The sequence below is a fragment of the Solanum dulcamara genome, chromosome 12 (assembly GCF_947179165.1).
Source record: "Solanum dulcamara chromosome 12, daSolDulc1.2, whole genome shotgun sequence".
Classification (NCBI taxonomy): Eukaryota; Viridiplantae; Streptophyta; class Magnoliopsida; order Solanales; family Solanaceae; genus Solanum; species Solanum dulcamara.
In genome coordinates, this window is record NC_077248.1 from 11,505,511 (window position 1) to 11,517,489 (window position 11,979).

Below are 11,979 nucleotides of genomic sequence, written 5' to 3' on the forward strand. Positions count from 1 at the left end.
ACGAGGGAAAAATGAACTTAGTTTTAAAAAAATCCTATCATTTCCCAATTCATACCTTTAATTTTTTTTTAAAACCAACTAAGCTACAATTATACGTGAGAGATATATGAGTCAAATTAATGAGGAAAAGTATAGTAAATATCAATTGGTGAGAATAATTTTATCTTGAATGATGTAACTTTCTCTGTTTTAATTTGTTTTTCCTATTTTTTAGTCCGTTTTTAAAAAATGTGATAAAATAGGAGCTGTGACTTAACTAGTTAATTAGAAGGTTGTTATTTGTTTGTTGTAAATAGTGGTTAGTTGTTATTTGTTTGTTGTAAATGGTGGTTAGTTGTTACTAATTAGTTTTAGCCAATTAGTAAAATATCTAGCATAGATAGGGACATGTGTATACAATGTGGAAGACTCTAGAATAAACATTTCACTGGAACATTTTCAATATTCTCCCAAATATGGCAGAAGGCTTCCATAGCTAATCTCTCTTTTTTCTTCTTCTTCTACTTTCGTCTACTAATAGTAGATACTGTTTTCTTCATGTAATCAGAGCAATCGTCCATAGATATGGTCTAGATCGAGCTGGCTCAAGATCGAAGCTGTTAAAATCGGTGAGAGAAACAATGGCGGAGGTTCTGGACAACGAGCTACCAGAAAAGCTGAGTCATAACCATCAGTTGTATCTGAGTGCTTCAGACACTTCCGGAGTGGTGTTGATTTCTATTCAGTTGACGGGATCTGAAAATTACTCGATTTAGAGTCGTTCGATGCGAATATACTTGGATGCAATAAGTTGGGATTCATCAATGGAACATGTAAGAAGTCTAATTTTGGTACGAACTTGACAGATCTGTGGGAACGATGCAACGCGATAGTTTTGTCATGGATAATGAACTGCGTATCGAAGGAGTTGCTAAGTGGAATCGTGTATTCTTCTGATGCAAGCTCTGTGTGGAACGATTTGAAAGAGTGCTTTGATAAGGTTGATGGATTGAGGATCTTCCAGCTGCACAGATAAATCGCAACCACAACTCAAGGTACGAGTAGAATTTATGAGTATTTTACGAAGCTGCATTTTTTGTGGGCTGAGTTTGATAGCTTATCCCCCTTTCCTAGGTGTGATTGCAAGAAATCATGGGATTTCGAGGAGTTTATGAAGAGACAAAAATTATTGTAATTTTTAATGGGACTGAATGAATCGTATGAACAATCTCGAGGTTAGATTTTGATGTTAGTCCCACTTCCATCCATCAATCAAGCCTATTCTATGATGATTGAATGAGAAAGTCAAAGAGTTATGATCAATGTGATTGGGTCATCCATGAATGGAGAAATCACAGCTCTCATGACAAATCGAGGAGGAAATTTCAATAGATTCAAGAAGAATATGGATGTGCAATATGATTATTGCAAGTTGAAAGGTCATCTAAAAGTGGATTACTACAAATTGCATGGTTATCCTTTAGATTACAAATTTAAAAGAAAACCAAATGGTCCCAACTCTATTCACACACGTGATGGAGATCTTAGAAACAGTGGCTACCAAGTGCTAAGAGATGAACCTAGAGGAAGAGTATATAATGTGAAGGAAGAGACTTCCAAATTGCCTGGAGAAATCAGAGAGAAAATACCTGACAATGAAGTCTACAGAAGAACAGCTCTATCTCATGATTCTGAGGGTAACTACAATCAGTTGATGAAGTTGTTAGAGGATCCTTATCGCTACAATCGATTGATGCAATTTCTAAATAAGGAACGTCAAAGGGAAACCTCTTCAGTAAACATGGGGAAGTTGTCAAATGCAGAATCTTCTAATATGGAAGGTAATATTCTTGCATCCAATGTGACTGTGATTGATGAATCAGGTATTATTTCAGCATCTTGTGTAAAAGGTAAAAGAGAGGAATGGATAACAGACAGTGGAGCTACAAATCATATGGCATCTAATAAATAGATGTTATAAGCAGAACATGTTACTGTTACTGATAAACAGGTGCATCTACCTAATGGTGAGGTAGTAAATGTAACTCATACTGGAGATTGTGAAATAATTGATGGCCACACTATAAGCAATGTGCTATACATACCTGACTTTAGATATAATCTATTATCAATCGCCAAGATTATCAGGGAGTTGTGTTATTCAGTTAATTGTTTTCCTGAATTTTGCATATTCCAGAACCTCTCAAGTGGAAAGGTATTGGAGATTGATAGAGAGAAGGAAGGCCTTTATTTGTTGAAGCATAGAATAAAAAAACCACAAGACAAGCAGCAACTGCTTAGAGGATTGATTGCCTCAAAAAATAAAATAGATATTATGTTGTGGCACAGAAGAATGGGTCATGCTTCTATTGGTGCAATGCAGAAGCTCCTGGATATTGATCATGATGATTGCAAACAAGTTTTAGACAAGTGTGAATTGTGTCTTCTTGGTAAACACACTAGAATGCCTTTTCTTGTTAGTGACACTAAGTCTTCTACTTTTTTTGATTTGATACATTTGGATGTATGGGGTCCTTTTCATGTTCAAACTGTTGATGGATATAGATTGTTTTTGACCATTGTTGATGATCATTCACGTATGACCTGGATATATTTGCTCAAACTTAAAAGTGATATTGTAGTAGCACTTCAAAACTTTATACAGCTGATCCAAACTCAGTTCAATAAAACCATTAAGGTGTTCAGGTCAGACAATGGATCTGAGTTTGTTAATTCAGAATATGTGCAGTTATTTCTAGATAATGGGATAGTGCATCAAAGAATTTGTGTCTACATCCCTCAACAGAATAAAATAATTATGAGAAAACATAGATACATTTTGGAGTTGGCCAGAGAAATCAGATTTCAAGGAGCTTTTCCTTTGAAATTTTGGGGGCATTGTATTTTAAGGGATGTTTACATGATGAATAGATTATCCTCAGTTGCCTTAAAGGGAAGAACACCTTTTGAGGTATTTCATGGTCACAGATGTTCTCTTAATCACCTCAGAACCTTAGGTTGTTTATGATATGCCAAGAAGTTGCCATCAGGTAATAAATTTAATCCAAGAGTTGTGCCTGCAGTGCACATGGGATACTCTTCAGTGACTAAGGGTTATGTATTGTACAGCCTGATCACTCATTCTTTTTTCTTATCTAGAGATGTGCTTTTCAAAGAAGATATTTTCCCCTTTAGGACACAGACACATACTAGTCCTATCTTCCTAAGTACTTCAACAGATCCTTTTATATCTGAGCCACATGCCACTTTCCCTGCTGAGGTATTTTTTGACGCTGTCTCCTTGAATGATTTTTCTGCTGATGAAGTTTCTGTTAGTGTAGTTTCTGCTGCTCCTGTTATTCCTGATACTGTACCTCTCTTTGAGGTACCAACTGTTAGAATTTCTTCCAGACAAAGAAAGCAACCTACTTGAATGACAGATTATGTTTCCAATAGTGTTGCAGCAAGAACTCCATATCCCCTTTCTCATGTGCTGAGCCATGCCAATCTCTCTCCTTCTTATCAGCAGTACCTAACTATTTTTTCTTTTGTTACAAAACCAAAATCCTATTATAAAGCTTGCTCAAATCCACATTGGATCCAAGATATGAAAGAAGAGATTCAGGCCCTTGAAGATAATCATACTTGGAAGCTAGTTTCACTATCTCCAGGTAAGCATCTTATTAGTTGCAGATGGATTTACAAAGTAAAATTCAAGGCTGATGGTCAAATTGAAAGATATAAGGCAAGATTGGTTGCAAAAGGCTATAATCAAAGGGATAGACTTGACTACTTGGATACCTTTTCTCCTATTGTGAAGATGGTCACAGTGAGGAGTGTGTTATCTATAGCTACTGCTTCTGCCTGGCACATTCATCAAATGGATGTGTGTAATGCTTTTTTACAAGGTGATTAATATGATGAGGTGTACATGACTCTGCCTGAGGGATTTTCTAGCCAGGGAGAGTCACAAGGCTTAGTATGTAGGCTAGTCAAATCTCTATATGGCCTTAAACAAGCCAGCAGATAATGGAATGTAAAACTTACTGATGCTTTGTGTTATAACCCGTATTTTTCACATTAGGACAATTTGGGGATAATGGTAATAAGTCAAGGGCAAGGCTATGTTTGACCTTGTTGGATACAAAATTCTTATGACTAAATTGAGATGTGGAAATATTGGAAATTTGTTAAGGGTAAAAATTGAAATTTCTCATGTGGAAATACTATAAAAGGTTAAGGGAAAAATTAGAATTTCTCATGTGGAAATACTATAAAAGGTTGAGGGCAAAATTGGAATTTCAACTTGGAAATATTAGAAAAGATTTGGGGCAAAGTTGGAATTTCTCATGAAGTCCTTTAAATCATCAACTCTTAGAACTTTCAAGACAATTCAAGAAAGAAGAAAAAAACAAAGGAAAAGAAAATAAGGGGAAAATCGATCATGGAAAAAAAATAGGGAGAAAATTGAAATCTTGCTCCAAAAATTATTTTCTCCTAGTATTCCTACTAAGTCAAGGGTGCTCTACAACATGGTGTAGTTGTTTTGGAAGTTTGGAGACTTGTTTAGTTGATTTGGAGATTTGGGGAAGTGAAAGAAAAGGTAAGAATTAATCTAATTTCTTTGTGTTATGAAGTTTGTTGATGTTGTAGTATGTGGAGGTGTGTGGAATTTATGGAAATATGAAAGTTTATATGGTAATATGGTGCCATGTATACATGTTTTTATATGAGTAAGATTTATTCAATTTTTGTGTAGTATTTTTGTGTAGTATTTGTATAGTAGTTATGATAGTTATTTGATGTTGAAAATGGAAGTTGGATGAAATTTATTGAAGTTGGAAATATGGGTTAGGTGATGTAATTGGAAAAAAATTAAGTTTGTATAATTTGTTAGTTGTGGTTATGATTTTGGGGATATAAATGAAGTTTAAATGGTGTAAGTTGGTATTAAATTAGTTTGTAGGAATTATGTAATTTGAGTATGATATTATAAGAATATGGAGGTAAATTATTAAAAGTATGGAGTGTTGTTGTTGGTTGTGAAGTTGAAAGAAGAAAATGAATTTGATTATGAAGTTGGAGGAAGAAAATGAATTATAATATTTTTGTTGTATTTATGGAATTTTTGAGTGAAATATGGAATTGATAAAAATTGGATAGCTTACTTGGAATATTTTTCACTTATGTTGGAATGAGTTGAAATTAATTATGGATATGAGATATTCATATTTATTTGGAAATGCAAAATTTGGTTGAAAGTTGTTGCACTAATTGGAAAATTACACCAATTTATGTTATGGTGTGTTAAATTGATTATCGATGGAATTGGTGTTGTTGTTGGCTTGGTTGTTAATATTGTGGCCGAGTTGTAATCTCGGGGTGTCATATATATAGGGGAGATGCTGCCGAAATTTTTGTAGACAAGTATTGGAAAAATTGAATTCTTAAAGTCTTATGAATAGTAATTGGTAAATGTGACCAATTGTAGATTTTGGAGGAAACGGGAATTGAACTTGGACAACCGTAAAAGGCCAAAAAGGTATGTAAAGCTTTATATTTTCTTCTCTTGGTATGTCCTAGATGTAATAGGAATGAATACGAACCTCGGGGATCACTCTACTCTTCGAAATCGACGCTCGAAAATTTCCCTTTTCTATTCAATAGAATTGAATTAGGTAATTATGAATAGTTTTGGAAAAATTTTCTAAAATTCTAGATTTTGCACAAATGAATTCCGAATACCTTGAAACTCTTCTAATAATGTTATGAAGTTTAACGCACGTGATTTGTATACGCCACCTCATTTGATCGAGGTGGGCCCCACTATTCCGAATTTTTCTTCGTTATTCCGTTTGAATTACGGTAGGTAGAATTTGAAAGAAACTCTTTGCTATGCTTCTTAATATTATATGAATAATTATTCCGTTAATTCCCATAATAAATTTGGAAGTACGGAGATGATTCGGAAAATACTATTTTTACGTAGACTATTGTGATATTGGAAGTACTTGTACTATTATTATTATTCAAGTTTCCTTTTATGATTTGTTATCGAAATTATGCCATCGAGTCTGTATAAATGTTTTATAATTTAAATTGCATTTAGTTTCTCACTACTCCACTCGTGGATGCCTCAATGCTTCTTTCACTGAGCCTGGGCCAGGATATGTTTTCGTGCGTATTTCTCTGCATTGTTCGCCGTGTCCCGATGTGAGGGGGCAGGTATGACATGTACATGGGGTGATAAATGTTATGCCACAGAGTTATGCTGTGCCATGTACATATATGTTTGTGATATGATATGATTTAATATGGCCATCTGATATGATATGATTTGTTACGGAGATATTCTCTACTCTGGTGTTATGTTGTGCCGTGGTGCCGATGATGGGAGGGCAACCACACTTTGTTCACCGAGTCCATAATGGGGTCGGATATGGCATATGTCTGTGCATATATGGTTTGAGATTTTGATAAGCATTTTGAAATTCTAAACGTTGATTTCATGTTTTGCATATACTATTCAGATTATGATTTTATATATTACAGTACATGCTTTACATATTCGGTACATTTTCCGTACTGACCCCCTTTCTTGGGGGGGGGGGCTGCGTTACATGCCCGCAGGTACCGAAGTTCGATTTGATGATCCATCTGTTTAGGATATTTGCTGCGTCGTTGACAGTGCTCCCTTGTTCGGAGCTTGTATTTTGGTACTGACTTTATCTCTGTATATTTGGATATTTTGGTCAGGGGTACGACGGGGCCCTGTCCTGTCATATGACTATGCTATCATCTGTAGAGGTCTGTAGACAGATTTATGTTGTGGGTTTTGTATATATGGTTTGGGTTTTGTGTGTTTTGTGGCGGCCTATCATCCCTCGTGCCTACACCTATTTTTTTGATCTATTTAGCAATTTTTTTTATCACTACCTTTGTTTATTCGGTTAAAAGGCTAATTTGGGATAAGGGTACGTTTGGGTGCTCAATTCGGGCACCAGTCACGGCCTACGGGGTTGGGTCTTGACACTTTGCTTACTCTTGGTTTTCTACAAAGTGGCCTGGATCATTCATTGTTTATCAAGAGAAAGCATGGAAAGATTGTGGTGATTCTGGTATATGTTGATGATATGCTGATAGCTGGCAATGACTTGATGCTGATTGAGCAAACCAAGAAAGAACTGCATGCCAAATTCAAGATCAAAGATCTTGGAACTCTGAAATACTTCCTGGGAATTGAGTTCTGCAGATCAGTGAAGGAAATATTGATGAACCAAATGAAGTATGCTTTTGAAATGATTGAAGAAGTGGGTCTGACTGGAGCTAAACCATTATGGACACAACTGGATACCAATGTTAAGTTGACAACCACAGAAGTAGATGAAGAAGCAGGAACAACAAATGACCCAATATTGGAGGACATAAAACCATATCAGAGATTGATTGGAAGATTACTATACCTGACATTAACTAGACCAGATATTTATTTTGCAGTTCAAACCCTGAGCCAATTTTTGTAGAAGTCAAAAAGATCCCATATGGAAGAAGCATTGAAGATAGTGAGATACATAAAAAGGAATCCTTCCATGGGATTATTGATGAGTAGCTGAAATGAGAACAAACTGACAAGGTACTGTGATGCTGATTGGGCATCATGCCCAAATACTAGAAGAGCAGTTACAGGTTTTTTGATCAAACATGGTGAATCCTTGATTTCTTGGAAATCAAAGAAGCAAACAACCATCTCAAGAAGCTCAGCAGAGTCAGAGTACAGGAGCATGACTTCTACTGTTTCTAAAATAATATGGATTGTTGGACTATATAGAGAACTGGGTGAAGAATTGAAAATACCAGTGGAGCTCTTTTGCGACAATAAAGCTGCACTACAGATAGCAGAAAATCCATTTTATCATGAGAGAACGAAACACATAGAAATAGATTGTCATTTCATTAGAGAGAAGATTCAAAAGGGACTGATTAAGCCTTTATTTTTTAGCACACATGAACAACAAGCAGATATAATGACAAAAGGGCTATATAGATCACAGCATGATTATCTTGTTTCCAAGCTAGGGGTACTGGATATTTTTGTACCTGCCAGCTTGAGGGGGAGTGATAACATAGGAGCTGTGACTTAACTAGTTAATTAGAAGGCTGTTATTTGTTTGTTGTAAATAGTGGTTAGTTGTTATTTGTTTGTTGTAAATGGTGGTTAGTTGTTACTAATTAGTTTTAGCCAATTAGTAAAATATCTAGCATAGATAGGGACATGTGTATATAATGTGGAAGACTCTAGAATAAACATTTCATTGGAACATTTTCAATATTCTCCCAAATATGGCAGAAGGCTTCCATAGCTAATCTCTCTTTCTTCTACTTTCGTCTACTGATAGTAGATACTGTTTTCTTCAAAATGTCTCTTTATCTTTTTTAGCAATTCTTTCATCCTAACTTTTCACATGACATGTTTATATTAAGACCACAAAATTAAAAGATATTTTAATACATCTAGCATATATTTAATTTAAGTGCACAAAATTAAAAAAAAAATTTACTTTTTTTAACTCCATGTCAAGTTAAAATAAGGATAAACAACTTAAAACAAAAGGAGTACTAGTTTTCTACTTCTACTTCTACTTGCAGAAAGCAATAGAAATTTATATCTTCTTGCCAATAATGAAAGACTTTTCAATTTTGGCCAAACACAGTCAAATCTAAAAAAAAGTTATTTGTAGCTTATGAAAAGTTTGACCAAACATGCTAGTATCTTAATGCATTCAATTAAGTACAGTTTTTCATCAATCTCATTTTCCAATTAGTATATGTTCATGCATGCAGAAACATGATACTATTAAAACTTTAATTAATACTTTGACAAAAGATACACCAAACATATTATTCAAACATAGTTGTTGATCTACTGATTGCGTATTTTCTTCTGCATATATTTTATCTAATATATTTTTGGTGAGTGCGACACGGCAAGGTGCCATATAATTGATTAATTAATATTTAATTAACTTAGCTTATAAATAATAATTGATGAATGATCCAATAAAAACGAAGAGTGATAATAAGCTAGCAGTCCACTCTATTTCTTGCTATCTTTTATTTTCTTAAAGTTGACCTTTTCCTTTTCAAATTTGGAGTTGGTATTTGCATGTAATATAATGCTAATAATGTGCAAAACTCTTTAATAACTCTTGTCCAATTGTGTGACCATGAGAGGTGTTGATACCATGTCGAAAGGATGATCATCTCATCTATAAATTTATGTTATTAAATAAAGCATATTTATATTTGCTTCATTATGTTTTTAACAATTTTCTCATATAATATCAGTCTAAATAACCATTCTCGTGACGTAAATATAATATTTTTGCCGTATCCTCGTAGAAAGTAATATTTAGGGTGTGTTCGGTAGGAAGGAAAATATTTTCTTAAAAAATATTTTAGAATATAAGTGGATTTTCTACTCTTTTTTTGTGTGTTCAGTTTGTATGCAAACATTATTATCCTAAAAGTATTTGTATATAATTTAGAAAAATACTATGAGAGGTGGGGATGATAAGGAAAGGGTGGATGAGGTGCGTTGGAGGGTGGGGAGGACATAACCAATATGAAATGTGTCACTAGTAGAGTTTATTTTCCCTACTTTTATTAGGGAATTTATTTTCCTCGCTTTTTAAAGGCTTGTTTTTCTATAGAAAAATATTTTTTAAAATATTTGACCAATCGAACAGACAATTTTGTCTTCAATTCAGTGTTATCTTTAGTTACTGGCTTCGATTCGAGCATTTTTAAACAGGAAACTTCTCGGTAGAAATGTTTTTTCCCCTTTTATTGGCCTTTTCAATGCAATCTAGATTAATAGATGTTCTTCCTATATAATCGAGAATATCTTTTGGAAGGTGAAATTTTTTTTAAAAAATTCAAATGGTTTTGTAATATTAATTCCTCAGCGCTCCCCCCTACCCCACCCCACCCCCTCACCCCACCACCACCAACCACAAACACACAAAATCCAGCAGATAAAATTATGTCAACAAAATGCTTCCGCTACACAGAGGAAACTACAACGTCCGATATAATTATCAAGTCAAAATTGATATGGTTTTAATCTAGTCATTTCCTAAGTAGTAGGTTGTATTTTAATTTATCATAAAATGAGACACTCAGTCCCACTCAAATTTGCATTAAAAATAATTGACAAATTTGCATTAAAAATAATTGACAAATTTGCCTTACAAATAATTATTAAGTCTAAACATTTCGTGAGTGAATTGTCCTCTTAGTTAGAAATTGTCAAAGTTGGCTCATTCTTGTGAGAGAACCATAGTAGACATTTTTTTGACCTATAAATAGAGCCACATATTACTCTCATCATCATAACAAAATCAGAAACAACATATAGTAGTGTAGAACTTGATAAAAAATAATGGCTTCTCGTAGCTTTCTCTTTATTCATGTGTTATTAGTCATGTTTTGTCTAGCAGGCATGGCATTTTCGGACTTATCCGATGATTTCTACGACCATATTTGTCCCAAAGCTTTACCAACCATTAAACGGGTTGTTGAGGAGGCAGTCCGAAAAGAAAGGCGAATGGGCGCCTCTTTGCTACGTTTACATTTTCATGATTGTTTCGTTAACGTGAGTTTCTTTTTCTCCCACTTAATGTTTGGTACTTTCGTTGTTTGTGATGTCGTTACTAATTATTGTATTCCTTGTAATAAATATAGGGTTGTGATGCTTCGATTCTTCTTGATCAAACGTCAACTATTGACAGTGAAAAGACTTCTCGTGCTAATAACAATTCTGCTAGAGGATTTGAGGTGATCGATAAAATCAAATCGAAGGTTGATAAAGTTTGTGGACGTCCAGTTGTGTCTTGTGTGGACATCTTGGCTGTTGCAGCTCGCGACTCCGTAGTTGCTGTGCGTATTATTACTCCTTTATTGTATTAACATAAGCTAAAACTATATATACTTCTATCTGGTCAATTTTTTTCCTAACCATAGTGAACATTTTTACATGAACAGCTACATGGACCAAGTTGGGAAGTGAAACTCGGAAGAAGAGACTCCACCACAGCAAGCCGAACCGCAGCCAACAATAATATTCCAACTCCATTTATGGACTTACCTGCACTTATCAAAAACTTCAAGAAGCAAGGTTTAGATAAGGAAGACCTCGTGGCTCTCTCCGGTGGGCACACACTAGGGTTTGCTCAATGTTTCACATTTAGGAATCGCATCTACAATGAGACTAAGAACATTGACTCCACCTTTGCAAGACAACGCCAAGCAAATTGTCCACGTAGTGGAGGTGATTCCACTCTTGCTTCTCTTGATCCTACACCTGCTCTTTTCGACTCGAAATATTTCAGTAATTTGGTGTCTAAGAAAGGGCTATTACATTCTGATCAAGTACTATTTAGTGGAGGAAAGACCGATGATCTTGTTAAGAAATATAGTAAAAATCTAAGGACATTTTCGAAAGATTTTGCCAAGTCTATGATTAAGATGGGAGACATCAAGCCATTGACTGGGAAGCGAGGCCAGATTCGTGTCAACTGCAGGAAGGTGAACTAAGAAGTGCTAATGATGCTGAAAAAATCTAAGTGTTTCAAGAATTTGGTTATTTTTTCAACTGTAGTTGTGATTTTTATTCATTTATAACGTTTGTTAAGTTCATTGTGTCGTAATTAATTTTCCATGAAATTGGATGTTGTTTTCATTGAGTGAATCAAGATATTTTTTCTGAATGAATGAGTTCCTTTTCGTTTTTAATAAGTTCCCTTATGCTTTGCATCTACTGTTTTTTTATCCTAATTGCTAAGGAGAGGAGATACTCTTCTCTCAACACGCAGAACACCACTTTAGCAATAGAGTCCAAAATTGTAAAGATATGAGCATATTCCTATCTATCAATATTGTTGAGGATGTTAAATTTTATGTCCCCTCTTAAATATATTCACCTTTTGGATTTCAATTTAC

The 11,979-nt window shown here is 34.6% G+C and overlaps 1 protein-coding gene and 1 long non-coding RNA gene across 2 annotated transcripts; both read left to right on the top strand.

Moving 5' to 3' along the window:
* The first annotated feature begins 4,408 nt into the window (after nt 1-4,408).
* LOC129876932 (uncharacterized) lies at nt 4,409-6,252 on the top strand. Its single transcript, XR_008763437.1, has 3 exons — nt 4,409-4,582; nt 5,471-5,521; nt 6,089-6,252. It is a non-coding gene; the product is annotated as an uncharacterized LOC129876932 (long non-coding RNA).
* Nucleotides 6,253-10,356: 4,104 nt separating this feature from the next.
* On the top strand, nt 10,357-11,747 carry LOC129876447 (peroxidase 4-like). Its single transcript, XM_055951896.1, has 3 exons — nt 10,357-10,633; nt 10,723-10,917; nt 11,023-11,747. Exons 1-3 carry the CDS (start codon nt 10,421-10,423, stop codon nt 11,572-11,574), a joined length of 960 nt encoding a protein of 319 aa, XP_055807871.1. The 5' UTR covers nt 10,357-10,420; the 3' UTR covers nt 11,575-11,747.
* The last annotated feature ends 232 nt before the right edge of the window (nt 11,748-11,979 follow it).